The sequence below is a fragment of the Saccopteryx bilineata genome, chromosome 5 (genome assembly GCF_036850765.1).
Source record: "Saccopteryx bilineata isolate mSacBil1 chromosome 5, mSacBil1_pri_phased_curated, whole genome shotgun sequence".
In the NCBI taxonomy this organism is placed as follows: domain Eukaryota; kingdom Metazoa; phylum Chordata; class Mammalia; order Chiroptera; family Emballonuridae; genus Saccopteryx; species Saccopteryx bilineata.
In genome coordinates, this window is record NC_089494.1 from 7,703,091 (window position 1) to 7,718,144 (window position 15,054).

Below are 15,054 nucleotides of genomic sequence, written 5' to 3' on the forward strand. Positions count from 1 at the left end.
CCAAAAACAAAACAAAACAACAACAACAAAAAATACAGGACAGTATGTTAACAGGGGATGTTAAAGTTCTTGACTAAAGTGACCAGTTTCTGTCAGATTCCCTGGGTCCGTACTTACTGGTGGTTTTGTTTTCTGCCATTACCAAAGGGATGTTTTTCCCTTTAACAATAATGCTTTCCTCCATCAAATAATCCAGCATCAAGTAACTCTGAAATATGTCCTTGTCTCAAACCTTCATTCCTTGTTAAGATTTAATTGAAGCTGCCTGACCTGTGGTGGGGCAGTGGGCAGAGCATCAGCCCGGAACACTGAGGCTGCCAGCCTGACACCCAGGCTTGCCCGGTCAAGGCACAGACAATAAGCAACAAGCAAGCAGTGAGCAACCAAAGTGAAGCAACTATGAGCTGATACTCCTTGCTATCCCCTAACCCCACGTCTCTGTAAAATCAATAAATAAAATCTTTGAAGAGATTTAGTTTAGGTCCTCTTTCTTCCTTACCCAGATTATTGCAATAGCTTTGTAATGGATTTCCATTGATACCAAAATGATGTTTCTAGACTGTAAATGTCGTCATATATACTGCTTACAAAAATTAGGGGATATTTTATAGCTTCATATTCATTTTTGAAATATCCCCTACTTTTGCTGAGCACTGTATTTATCTGCATGAATTCCTTCAACAGCTCCCAGACTCTTAGTATTAAATAAAGTTCATCAGCATAATCTACAAAGCCTTTTCATATTTTTATATTTTGTTCTTTTTATTACCATTCCCTCTCAATTGATTTATCTAAGGTTATGATGTTAGTAAGAAGACTTGATTTTTAACCCTGGCAATCAATGCGGTGACAGATGTCACAACCAGATTGCCCTTACCTCCAAGGCCTGACTTTTCAAAACTTCCACCAATATATTCCACTCAATAAGGTGATAACTTAATTTGAAGGGGAAATACTTTCTTGATGGAATGCTAACTCATCTTTAAAATTTCATGGAAATACTCATGAGCAAATGAATGGTGAACAGAATGTGGTGAAGAAGATACACTAGAAAACTGAGGTCTCACAAACTCACCTTTAAGTCCTTGTTAAGGCCGATGACACAGGTGGGAGTATAAGCCAATGACAGAAAGTGAGAAAGAGGGAACCAGAACCAGAACTGGGTGAAGACAAGGACGCCAACCACAGAAGGCATATGGGTGTGCCCCGTCCTGGACTGCAGGGAGATTGTGACATTATGACCACCTGTAGAAAGAGAGAAACCATGACCATGAATCCAGTAGGGCATTAATAAAGAGTTTTTAGTACTGCACTAGGGAAGCATTTGGTGCTTACTTAAAAAGTACAGTTCATAACATCTAATCTGGAGTTGCTGGAACTAGTTAGCCAGTGAGCTATCTAGGGTCGCCAGAACTGGAGATGCTGTATTTTAACTAGACTCAGGGTAAATGCAGACCTCCCTATAGAGGTAGGTGTTTTCAAAAATCTAAGCCTGAGGACACCAAAAATGTAGGCTAAATTAAATATTAATCTTTATTATATATTGGCTTTTAATGAACTAATAAAAGATAAAATTTTAATACACATCATATTTGTAAACAATAGCAAAGAGGTGAGAGGTAGATACTATTTGCCTAATTTTACTTTTCCTGCCTAATTGCATCTAAATACAGGCAGTTCCAATATTAACTAGCTTTGTGACATGGACAAGTCACTTTCCCTCTAAACATCTTTTGTCCCCATTGGCACAATGAGGGTTTGAACTTGAGCACTTGAACTACAGCACTACTACTAACCAAAGAAAAATTTTAATCTCCAATTCTTAATTCAACTGAAAAATTTTTTTGAGAAAGCACAATAAATACAAAAATGAAATCAGAGCTACTGCTAATTAATCAGAAAAGCTGGGCTGTTGGGAGGCTATGTGGCTTGGAACCTGGCCTGTTCAGCTAGCTACTGCCACGTATAGACCTTCCCTCGAGGGAGTGCAGAGAAAGTTTGGAAGCCAGCGAACAAGAGCTAAGAGCCAAGCATCAGTCAGACAGCTGGATCTTTACTGGGTCTTTGTGAGACAGAGATTCTAGGAAGCTCTTAGGTGCTGCAGACTTGAATGCATTCAGGAACCAGTCAGGTAAGCAGATGAGAAAACTTGGGCTAGAAGCCGTGGAGATCGCAGCAAACTGGAAAGTTCAGGTCCTATTCAAAGAGACATGTTACTAGGGATGTAGATCTAGGGTCACTAAGTAAGTTTGTTTTTAAAATAGACTTGGATCTGGATTTTATCCAAAATTTTGTAAACTTTGCTAGGCAGACAAAACAAAACGTGTTGAAGTCAGATGTGGCCCATAAGTGCTGTGCTGCAGCCCCTGGTTTATATGCTCTCAGTACTAGTGCTGAGCCCCAGCACTCTGAGACACAAGTCTTTTGGTTTATATAACATAGTCTATAAAAACGGGACTATCTGTGCTCAGTCACATCCTAATTTGAACTCCGGGTCTGATCTCTGTTGCCCACATTTTATTTCTCTTCACCTCAGTATCTCACATTTGCCTTCACATTTTGCTTGGAGTCAGGAAGTGAGTACTAACTTTGCTAAACCAAAAAGCATTTAGTTTTTATAAGAGTCAGGGTTCTTTTCAACCAAATAATACAGATTTTCTTAATATTCTACTACCAGATATTTAAGACTTTATCTGGAAAAAAATCAGGTATACTTTAACTTTGTATTTCCAACAGGAATGGTTTATATATATTTAGTATCTGCTGTACTCTTCCCTACTAACCCCCACATTCACTAAATCTTTACTATATACTGAGAATTTTGAACAAAGTGCAAAAAAGATCCCAAGAAGCCTCCAGGATATAGGAAAAGACAGATAACTAGGGTAATTAAAAAACAGCATACAAAGTATCAGAAAGATGTAATAAACCTGGGTGCTACTGGGCGCACAGCTAAGCATGACGCCTAACCAGGGTAAAGCTGGGTAGGGCAGAGGAGGGAGACAGCTTCGTAGGGAATGTGATATCCGATCTAAATTTTGAGGCTAAATTCCCTTTCCTTCCGACTTAGAAACTAAACTATCCTCTTGTGCTAACAGTCTGAGATTTACTCAGTTTTACAAACTTCAATCATAAACCTAATCTTCAGCTTTTCTCCCTGAAAAGACCATATCATTGAATGAGTTCAAGTAACTTCAAGTAAGTTCAAGGAACTTCGTTCCTCTGAAGCTGTCCTCTGCAGACTGCCCCCACGACCACTAACTTCCGAGAGAAGACGCAGGACACGGTTTTCTCTCGGGCAGCTGCAGCACTTTTGTAGGGTAGGGTAGGGTAGGGTAGGGTAGAATAGGGTGGTAACAAAGTAAGAAGTGGTGAGAATTACTTTATGCTTATAGTAGTGCACATGACAATACAGATTTTTAAGTACTAAACACTAAAATACCAAAGGCAAAACCATTATAAATAAAAAGAGAAACACTGGAAGCATCAACTTGATTGGAGCACGACAAACCCAACAGACACTCGGTAAAAGGTGGCAGGAGGGGGGCTGAAAGAGGGAAGGAGGGGAGAGCGGAGAGGGAAGTTCCTGTGAAGACTGAAGAAAGCTGAAGCACAGAATGGTCCTCCTCCAACCCTAACGAAAACTAATTCAGTAAAAACCAGCAAAAACTGTAGTTTACTAAGTGAACAAGTAAAGAGTTAGAGTCTAAATCTGCAAACTTCAAAAAGTGGCAGCTAGAAGCAAAAAAAAAAAAAAAAAAAAAGGCTGTGGAATAGTAAAATGTTACTCCTAACTCTTATTTACTGATTATTACAAACAGCCAATCTGAAAAGGCTACAGACTGTATGATTCCAATTATATAACATTTTGGAAAAGAAAAAACTAAAGCTATAAAAACAGTAAAAAGAATGTGGTGCCAGGGGACTGAGGGGAAGGAAGGAAGATGGAAAGGAGGGATGGGAGAAACGAAGGAGGAAGGGAGGAAGGAATGAGAAGGTAGACAGAATTTTTAGGGCAGCGAAACTACTCTATATGATAGTGCAATGGTGAGTACATGTCATTATGTATTTGTCAAAACCCATGTAGAGCCTGCCCAGGCAGTAGTGCAGTGGATAGAACATCAGATTGGGACGTGGAGGACCCAGGTTTGAAACCAAGGTTGCTGGCTTGAGTGTGGGCTCATCCAGTTCGCGCATGGGCTCACCAGCTTCAGTGTGGGGTCACTGGCTTGAGCGTGGGATCACAGACATCAACCCATGGTTGCTGGCTTGAGCCCAAAGGTCACTGGCTTGAAGCCCAAGGTCACTGGCTTGAGCAAGGTATCACTCGCTCTGCTGGAGCCCCCAGTCAAGGTACATATGAGAAAGCAATCAATGAACAGCTAAGGAGCCACAACAAAGAACTGATGCTTCTCACCTTTCTCCCTTCCTGTCTGTCTATACCTATCAGTCCCTCTCTCTGTCTGTCACAAAACAAAACACAACAAACAACCCATGTACAGTGAAGCCAAATGTACTATAACCAGGGACTGATAAAATCCAGCCAATTAAACGTGAAGTGTTAGGACAGATATCCAGGAAAAAGAAGCAGCAATAAAAAAAAATAGTGGTGAGGTGACCAGGTGGTGGCACAGTGGACTGAGTGTTGGACTTAAGACACAGAGGACCCAAGTTTGAAACCCCGAGGACCCTGGCTTGAGCACAGACTCACCAGCTTGAGCTCAGGGTTGCTGGCTTGAGCGCGGGATCATAGACATGACCTCATGGTCGCTGGCTTGAACAAGGGGTCACTTACTCTGCTGTAGCCACCCAGGGTCAAGGCACAAATAAGAAAGCAATCAGCAAACAACTAAGGTTCTGCAATGAAGAATTGATGCTTCTCATCTCCCTTCCTGTCCCTCTCTCTGTCTCTGTCACACACACACACACACACACACACACACACACACACACACTTGTGAGTACTGAATCCATTTAAAAATAAAACTAAGACTAAAATGTGAAAACTATGATTTCACGAGAGGATGTAAATGTTGTAAGCCATGACAAGGTAAACATAATATAAGAATACTGGAGGTGAAGAACGAGGAGGGAGAAACATGGTACATCGACGTCTATTGTTTATACATACATGAGAGAGAATTAACACCACCGAGACCGGAAAAGGCTTACTTTAAATTATCTATGGAGTATTTTCCTTATTTATATTCAGCTGCAAGAAACTGTCTTTAAATTAAAAAAAGAGAAAAACAAATTGTACCTAACACTAAAATTTAAGTAGAAAATTCTCAACTTCTTAGAAAATTAAAACAAAGCAGGACAAAAACCCCTCACTAGACATGAATTAAAAAGGAATATCTGCCTCAAAAACTTAGAAAAGAGAACCAATGTCCTAAGAAAGAAAAAGCAAATAAAATGTTTAAGCAAAAATAATTTAGAGAAAAAAGAGTAGCATCAGTATGTAAAAAAAAACCCAACCTCTAGCAAACCTAATCAATAAAAAGATAAACCAAAATAGAAAGCAACAGAGATTTAAAAAAAAAAACCATATAAAGGAGATTATCAAAATTATAAAACAAGGACAATGAAAACCTTGACATAGTAAAAAAAAACAACCACTCAGCAAGTAGAAAACCTGAAAAGACTTAACAAAAACCTTTAAGAAAAATTTATTTTCCTGACTTCCTTCAGTATAAATACACGGACATTTCTAGCTGACCAAGACAAGAATGTCATAAATACAGCTACTGTACTTTTATTAAAGAAATACAAATGGCTAAAAAATTTGAGAAAATGTTTATTTCATAACAGAACTACTATGAAAACCTTGAGTACTATTCATCTTTCAAATCAGCAAAGATTAATAAAAAAATTATCTTCTACATAGCTAAGGTATAGTAAGAAATGGAATCACATACTTGTACAATGAAATAGGTATCCTTGTTCTCTTATGCCCTATTTAAATGTTGCCAGTAACAACAATTAAACAATATGTCAAATGAACCCCAAGTCCAAGGCAGTATAAGCCCACCATCTTACCTTGGAAGAGCAGCCCATCTCTTTAGAAATAAACCATACTGTAGCAGTGAAGAGTATGAATTCAGGAGCCAGATAGCATAGTGTGCTCTGTGTTAATTATGCAAATATCCCATGTGTCTTCTTTTAGAATATTTTGGTTGCTAGAATTTGTTTAAAACCTTATTTTTTTCCTTAAAAACAATTTCAATGTCAACTTGTTTAAAACTGAATAAACTAAGACAAATGGAAACAAAAATGAGCCAACACTCATTGAGCCTTGACTTGGTGACAGAGGCTATTCTAACTGCTTTATTTTTAATTCTCACAATAGCACGAGATACTTTACAATTTTCACAATACCTTACTTACAAAGCAAGAAAATAGAAATAGAGTCAGGGAAATAACTTCTCAAGTTCTACAGCTAGTACGGTGAAGGAACTGAGACTCAAATTCTCCTAGTATGGACTCTTCTAAATTATTTCTATGCACTTGTAGGCTCCAAATTTTCTCCAGGAATAATTTAGCCTAGACTAAATTTTTACCACATGATACAGTTATTTTATTAGACTTAGTGTAAATAGATAAATAAATCTGGAAGACTGAAAAACATTTACCTGCATCTAATATTCCCTGGGCCAGAATAGCGCCAAACTTGGCCATGACATCATCATGTTTATCATTGATGACTTTGGAATACAGTTGTCTGAACTGATTCACCTAAACAAGAAAACAAAATTGTAATTAATTTACTTGCTGTGGCATTTCAGAGCAGGGAAATAGGTTGCTCAATTGGTGACGAAACTCAAGTTCTGAATTTTACAACATTCGAAGAGGGATATGGACCATATTTGAAGGCCAGAGTTCCACGGTTGAAATCGTGGCGCTATGACTTTTCTGGTGAGGGAGCACCAGTTCTGCTTTCATCCTTCATGCCACAGTGAAGGGCTCAGGCTCACAGGAATGCTGCGTCCACGCTCACGTGGCATCACTGTTAGCAGCTTTAACAGTTCACGGGAGCAGTACGGCCTCCATCACACTGGGAATCCCAGCTGTTCTTCACGGGCACGGCCCTTCAGGTCCACTTTAAAGTAAACTTCCCTTCAGTGAAGTTGGGCGAGGTAGACTTGGGATTCAAGTGTATTCACATATACAGAGGCATTATGCACACACATTACTTTTTTGAGAACATGTCACAATAATTACTCTTGTTAAAAGGAACACACTAAAATCAAACATGTGCTAATTTAGGATGGGATTACTAGTAATCTCTGTTTGCTTCTTTATTCTTTCCTGCATTTTTTTTTAAAATTTTTATTTATTTTTTATTTATTCAATTTTTTAGAGAGGAGAGGGAGAGAGAGAGAGAGGAGAGAGGGAGAGGAGAGACAGAGAGAGAGAAGGGGGAGGAGTTGGAAGCATTAACTCCCATATGTGCCTTGACCAGGCAAGCCCAGGGTTTCAAACAGGCGACCTCAGCATTTCTAGGTCGACACTTTATCCACTGGGCCACCACAGGTCAGGCTTTCCTGCATTTTCTAAAATTAATATACAGGGATTCCTCGAGTTATGACAGTCTCAACATAGGACATTTTGTGTTTATGGTGCTTACTCCCATAAAAAAAATTTGAGATGTTTCAGCTTACTCATTTTTTCTGTTACTACAGTACAATGTACAGTACAGTATATATATGCCCTTTTCCTTTTTCTGTGGCTTAGTTGTTTTTTAAAAATTTTTTTTATTTATTCATTTTAAAGAAGAGAGAGAGAGAGAGAGAGAGAGAGAGAGAGAGAGAGAGAGGTTAGCATATGTTAACCAGGCAAGCCCAGGGTTTTGAACCGGCGACCTCAGCGTTCCAGGTCAACGCTTGATCCACTGCGCCAACACAGGCCAAGCTTAGTTGTGTTCTTATGTTCTGGATGATAATTTTACAACTGTGTTAGGATAGGTAAGTGATTTAGACTAGGATGTGTTTCAACTCACACCAAAATTTGGGTTACATCACTGTTGTAAGAACGGACGGAACTGTGTCATAACCTGAGGACCCCCATATGTGACTTTTTAATTTTATTTTTATTTATTTACTTTTACTTATTCATTTTAGAGAGGAGAGAGAGAGGGATAGAGAGAAAGAGAGAGAAAAGGGGGGAGGAGCAGGAAGCATCAACTCCCATATGTGCCTTGACCAGGCAGGCCCAGGGTTTTGAACTAGCGAAGTCAGTGTTTCCAGGTCGATGCTCTATCCCACTGTGCCACCACAGGTCAGGCCCATATGTGACTTTTACAATTAGAAAATAATATTTATAAAATATATCAATATGTTCTGAATGTATTTGTGATTCTTTTAAAACGGTTTGGATGACAACAAGGGAACTATTTCATGCCTCTTCCATATCTGCCACCTCTGTTTTCCCACCAGTGCATTTCAAACTATAGGCACCCAGGAAGAGTTCTGCTTGTGCAAGAACATCACCATGGAGCTCCTCAAATCTGTCCAAAGCAGAAAATGCTGAATGTGAGCTTCTTAATGTGATGACACTGTATGTATGAAATATTCTTTCAGAATCTCTTCCCGTCTTCATTCGCCCTGCCTGACCGGCACACTGTGATGCAGGGAACAGTGCTATAGAATCAATCAGACAGCGCCGGCCTGTATATATCTCTGCTCTAAGAAGCCATACCGAGTCTGTTTCTTCATCTCTACGGGCACTACAGCAACTACCCTGCATGGCTGTTGTAAGGACTATATAAGGTACTATATACACGTAATGTGTGTATAAAAGGCACTTTATCGTTCACTAAGCATGGCTGCCTTACCATACAGAGGCAGAATCCCACCCGTCCTCCTACTGTCTGTGCAACCTAAATACTGCTAACAAAACTATATTCCTTCAGCACGGTTCTTGTTTTCATTCACAGGCTGCAACAGAATGTGATGGAAAAACAATGAGCTAGCTACTCAGCACAGAAGCATTAGTAAGCTACTCACTTTTCAGTGTCAGTTTTCTTTAAAATTGATTTTCAGAGAGAGGAAAGTGGAGAGAGGGAGACGGGGAGGGAAGAGAGAGGGGGAGGAGGAGGAAGGGTGAGAGAAGGAGAGAGCGAGAGAGAGAAAAACTGGTTTGCTGTTCCACACATTTAAGCACTCAGTGTCTGCTTCTTGTATGTGCACTGACTGGGCTGAAACCTGCGCCCCTGATACAGCAGGACAAAACTCTGACGAAGGAGCTGCCTGGCCAGGGCTCCTCACTTCTCTCGGTCTTACTGTTTCCAAGTATAAAGCCCAGCATGATTAGATTATCACAAATAACCCTGGTAGTTTTAAAAATCTTGTTTATTTTTTAATTAAAAATTTTAATTTATCATGTTAACATGGTTTTAAATCTTAAGTTTTGATGCTTTGATTCTGATTCAACAGGTCAAATTTCTTTGATTCTGAACTTACTTCAGATGAACACTGGCATTTCCTAATATAGGATGGAAATTTTATGTTGTAAAGGTTTATAAATATTTCAAGAACTTAAAAAGAGGAATGCTGGGCATAGCACTGTATGTGCATTATAAGGAAAGATTTAAATTTAAAATTGCACTCCAAAGAATAAAAAAAATCCAGCAAAAAATCCAAGAATAAAAAAAATCCAAAACTGAAAGATGAATTTAAAAATAATCAATGCAAATATATAATGGCTTTATCTAAGTATACTACTTTCAAAAGCTAGTTTTGAGTCATTTAAAAAAATTCTTTTTAATTTTTTATTTTTTTTGTATTTTTCTGAAGCTGGAAACGGGGAGGCAGACAGACTCCCACATGCGCCCGACCAGGATTCACCCGGCATGCCCACCAGGGCGGCAATGCTCCGCCCATCTGGGGCGTTGCTCCATTGCAACCAGAGCTATTCTAGCACCTAAGGCAGAGGCCATGGACCCATCCTCAGTGCCTGGGCCAACTTTGCTCCAATAGAGCTTTGGCTGCGGGAGGGGAAGAGAGAGACAGAGAAGAAGGAGGGGCGGGGGTGGAGAAGCAGATAGGCGCTTCTCCTATGTGCCCTGGCCAGGAATCAAACCCCGGACTCCTGCACGCCAAGCTGACACTCTACCACTGAGCCAGGGCCTTAAAATTTTTATTTTTTTTAAGGAATTCCAGGAATATTCTTTTTATTTTGTTTCTTCATTTTTAGAGAGAGAGAGAGAGAGAGAGAGAAGGGGAGGAGCAGGAAGCATCAACTCCCATATGTGCCTTGACCAGACAAGCCCGGGGTTTCGAATTGGCGACCTCAGCGTTCCAGGTCAATGCTTTATTCACTGCGCCAGCCCAGGTCAGGCTAATCATTTAAATTTTTTTCTTCACATTTTCTTACTTATGTAGCAGTAACTTAATTCTCATGATTATGATTCTTCATAAAGAATTATTTTTGTAGGCTAGGGTAGCACCTTAAAATTTGGAAGTGAACTCTGATGTCATCTGGGGTACTCTTCTATTTTCCCAGATGTGGACCCGAAATAAAGAGGTGGAGCGACTGGCTCCCCAGCAAGAACAGAGGCTCACGCAGTCATGGCTAGGGTCATGGACTTCTGACTGAATTTTACTGTTGTGAACAGTATGTCCCCCACATAAAACAGAGCAGAATCTGTAGGAGACAATCATATTAATGTCCTATTTTGGATTATAATAATCTCACCAAAGAGACAATTAAATTTTAGGCAATTCTGTGGCCCATGCATTCTGTTTGGTCTGATTATCTAAAAATCTACCTGCTCCAAATTAATGCATTTTTAGTATTTATCCTGTTTTGAATTCTATACCTGATACTGCTGGAAAAAGAACTACTCTTGGATGTCAGAGAAACAGTGAGGTGAGGAGAAGGGAATAAGGTTTCTTGGAGCATTTCTGCTGGCGCTCATCACCTGGTCGGTTGCGTCTTGTCCATTTTCTTCTATTTTCCTGAATACAGAGCTATAGCTGCACATGAAGGATCAGTTTTGGAGTATTTTTTTTCCCTCCTTCTATTATATCTGCTCTCATTACCTGAACTACTGCCCTCTAATTTCTTCCATAAAATCCTTGAGACCAGATGCATTTCGGAACTTAGAATTTGGAAAGCTAACATGGTGCATACACTATATATTATGTAATACAGTGGAGTGTAGAGGCAATATTTCATAATCAAATTATATTTCTGAAGCAGCAAAACGCTTGAATACTAACACTAAACAGAATAAAGGTTATAAAAGAGTTCATACTAGGTCAGGTTTTACAATCAAATGAGTCCTTAAAAACAAACCTCTTTTAGTTTTCAGAGTGTTTTGGCCTCTGGAATTGTACATAAAGAGCTCTACCCACTTATACAATTTCTCTGTGGCCAGTTCCCAAATATCTTTCTTCAGTTCTGTTTTGCTGTTCTCTCCTCTTATGTCCAATGGACCTGCTATCATCGCAGACTCAACACTCCTAAAATTAAATTCTTTATTCTGCCTTCAAGATAGTTCTGCAGCGCTGCCAGGATCTCCCCATTATCAATATTCTAAATAATACTGTTAGCTCCCTTCTCAATTTTATTAGTTTTATTTGGTCATGGTTAATTGGTTGCAGCCCTTTTTATATATTACCACTGACACTGTTAATAGTCCAAGTCCCTAGGAGGCAATAGTATGGTAATAAGATTACTATTTACAGATGTGTTAGGCTGTAAAATATCACTATATAATATAAAAATTTTATGCTTAAAATTTTTTTAAATTTTATTTACTGACTTTTAAATAGGAGGAGGGAGAGAGAGGGGGAGAGAGAGAAAGAGAGAGAAGAGAAGAGAAGAGAAGAGAAGAGAAGAGAAGAGAAAAGCATCAACTCACAGCAATTGCTTTCCATATGTTCCTTGACCAGGCAAGCCCAGGATTTCGAACTGGCGACCTCAGCATTCCAGGTCGATGTTTTATCCACTGCGCCACCACCGGTCAGGCTATGCTTATACTTTCATCTTATAAAAGCTCACATATTTCCCCATAGACATATTTCTAGGTTACTGTAGTAGCTCACAAAAGCCTAATCTACGCAAACTGAAAATTATTTTAGAACCTAAAAGCTTATAAAGCTTGACCAAATGTAATCCTACGTCAAAAAAGGGTACCTTCTCAGTGGTGGGAGAGGCTTCCCTGCAGCAGACCTCAGGGCAGATGATATCGGTGAGGAGGGGCACCAGGTCCACTCTTACACCGGTATATTTTTACCTGATTCTATAGATAATACTTACCGTGTACATGTTCAAATAACCACTAAAGGCAGATTTCATATAGCAAGAAAAACAAAAGACAGAGTCTTCATAAAGAGTAGAGTTTGGTTCTTGAAGAGAAAATAGCTCCAAGGAGTCAGTCAGTCAATGCTCAAAGGACATTATTCTAGTTAAGTGGCTCTGAGCCTCTGGTCTAAGGGTTTTCCAAATGGAGTCTGTAATCACCCAGGGGCATATGCACGTGCTGGGTCTGTGTGAGAATGAGTGAGCAAAAAATTGGCAGAGGAAGAGCAAAGATGTGCTGGAGTGCTGGAGTTACTTAACTGAGACCACGATGGCAGAGCTCAGTGTGAAGAGGGTGTTCTGTAAAAGGGTGTGCCCTGTCTCATGACTGCACAAAAACATTTCCTTTGGAAATTTCCATTGTAAATCTCACAAAACATCTGAGAAATGTCCCTTTTGGATTCCTTTGAGGATGGGCTCTAGTTCTGATGAAATTAACACTTGATCTTTGATTTCAAGGCATTTCTACTTTATTTCATGGACTGGTTTACAATCTTGTAACTAGGACTCTATAGCCTTTAGAACTTCTCTTCAAGCTTGTTAACAGTCTTTTTTTTTTATTATATTTTCCGAAGTGAGAAGAAGGGGGAGGCAGACAGACAGACACCCGCATGCGACCAACCGGGAACCACCTGGCATACCCACTAGGGGGCAAAGAGCCATTCTAGCACCGGAGGCGGAGGCCATGGAGCCACCCTCAGTACCTGGGCTAACTTTACTCCAATGGAGCCTTGGCTGCCGGAGGTAAAGAGAGAGACAGAGAGAAGGGGGAGGGGGTGGAGAAGCAGATGGCTGCTTCTCCTGTGTGCCCTGGCTGGGAATCAAACCTGGGACTTCCTGGCTGGGAATCAAACCTGGGCCATTTTCTTTTTACCAAAATGTTACATAATACCCCAAAAGAATGTGTTGTCTTATTAGCAATTATCAAATAAAAGAGATGATAGATACTATAGTCCACAAAGCTCTTATCAATGTGCTTAATAGCAGAAAACAATGAAATTGAACTATAAGAACTCATGAGCAGAAGGGATAGTGTTTCCAGAAAGACCATTTGATTTTTATACTGTCCTATAAAGTTTTGTTTTGTAGTCAGTGGGGCCACACACATCACTTTCCTCAGATTTATATTAGTGGCAAGGCCTACTGGCTGTACATGTATTGTAACTTTCTAATACCAAGATTCTGATACAACCTGAAAATGGAAGTGATCCATATATTCATGTCAGCTAAGATTTAGTTCAAAAATATTCCACAGAATGATTAAATAATAGTCAATATTAAAACTGCTGGTTTTTTAAAAGTGTTTTCTAAATATAAAAGTTTTATTTATTAGAATGAATAGTTGAATGCTTTTTCAAACTGCATAGTCTGCCCTCCCCCACCCCTATTCCAAAGGACCCTGGTTAGTGCAGAGCTTATGATTGTAAAATCAATGGAATCTTACTGTAGAGATGGGAAGATGGTTAAACACTATCTTGTTCAAAATATAAATAATGTGAAACTGACATGTAAAGTCCAAGTGAATAAATATCTACAATATTACCATTAAGGGAGGTGCATTCCCTGGCCTCAATGTCCTTCTTTAATGATGTTAGTCAGCTGGATAACCTTCAACTGATAAAGATCAGTAGAAGATCCAAAAGCAAAAATAAAAGATGCGAAAGCTACTCATATAGTCTAATTGCTATATTAAAAACAAAAACCACCTGCCCTGGCTGGTTGGCTCAGTGGTAGAGCGTCGGCCTGGCGTGCAGGAGTCCCGGGTTCGATTCCCGGCCAGGGCACACAGGAGAAGCGCCCATCTGCTTCTGCACCCCCTCTCCTTCCTCTCTGTCTCTCTCCTTCCCCTCCCGCAGCCAAGGCTCCATTGGAGCAAAGATGGCCCGGGCGCTGAGGATGGCTCTGTGGCCTCTGCCTCAGGTGCTAGAATGGCTCTGGTTGCAATAGAGCGACGCCCCAAGATGGGCAGAGCATCGCCCCCTGGTGGGCGTGCCGGGTGGATCCCTGTCGGGCACATATGGGAGTCTGTCTGCCTCCCCGTTTCCAACTTCAGAAAAATACAAAAAAAAAAAGTCCTAAAAGTATTTTCTTTATTAAACAATGTTTTAGAGCATCTTATTTTGTTCTAAAAGCAATAAACCACTTTCTCTGTAAAAAAATAAAAATAAAAACAAAACCCAGAAAAAAATGTGGTCTGTTTGAAAAAATGTTTATGTACTAGAAGATGATACTTAAAACAGAATGAGAAGGCCCTGGATGGTTGGCTCAGCGGTAGAGCGTCGGCCTGGAGTGTGGGGGACCCAGGTTTGATTCCTGGCCAGGGCACATAGGAGAAGCACCCATTTGCTTCTGCACCCCCTCCCCTCCTTCCTCTCTGTCTCTCTCTTCCCCTCCCGCAGCCAAGGCTCCATTGGAGCAAAGATGGCCCGGGCGCTGGGCATGGCTCCTTGGCCTCTGCCCCAGGCGCTAGAGTGGCTCTGGTCACGGTAGAGCGACGCCCCGGAGGGGCAGAGCATCGCCCCCTGGTGGGCAGAGCGTCGCCCCTGGTGGGCGTGCCGGGTGGATCCCAGTCGGGCGCATGCGGGAGTCTGTCTGACTGTCTCTCCCCGTTTCCAGCTTCAGAAAAATACAAAACAAACAAACAAACAAACAAAAAACAGAATGAGAAGACTGATTCTATTGTTGCAATAATCTAATTTTTAGAAGTCTTAAAAATGATATTGACAAAGAGAAGCACTGACTAAAGAT

General features: G+C 40.3%; 1 protein-coding gene across 1 annotated transcript in view; it reads right to left on the minus strand.

Moving 5' to 3' along the window:
* The window catches only part of PSMD1 (proteasome 26S subunit, non-ATPase 1), a 102,794-nt gene that overhangs the window by 11,916 nt on the left and 75,824 nt on the right, over positions 1-15,054 (minus strand). Inside the window, exons 19-20 of the mRNA XM_066280356.1 lie at positions 6,633-6,735; positions 1,076-1,245 (exon numbers count right to left, since the gene is read on the minus strand). Of these exons, the coding sequence (XP_066136453.1) occupies positions 1,076-1,245; positions 6,633-6,735 (273 nt within the window). The remainder of the gene's footprint in view (positions 1-1,075; positions 1,246-6,632; positions 6,736-15,054) is intronic.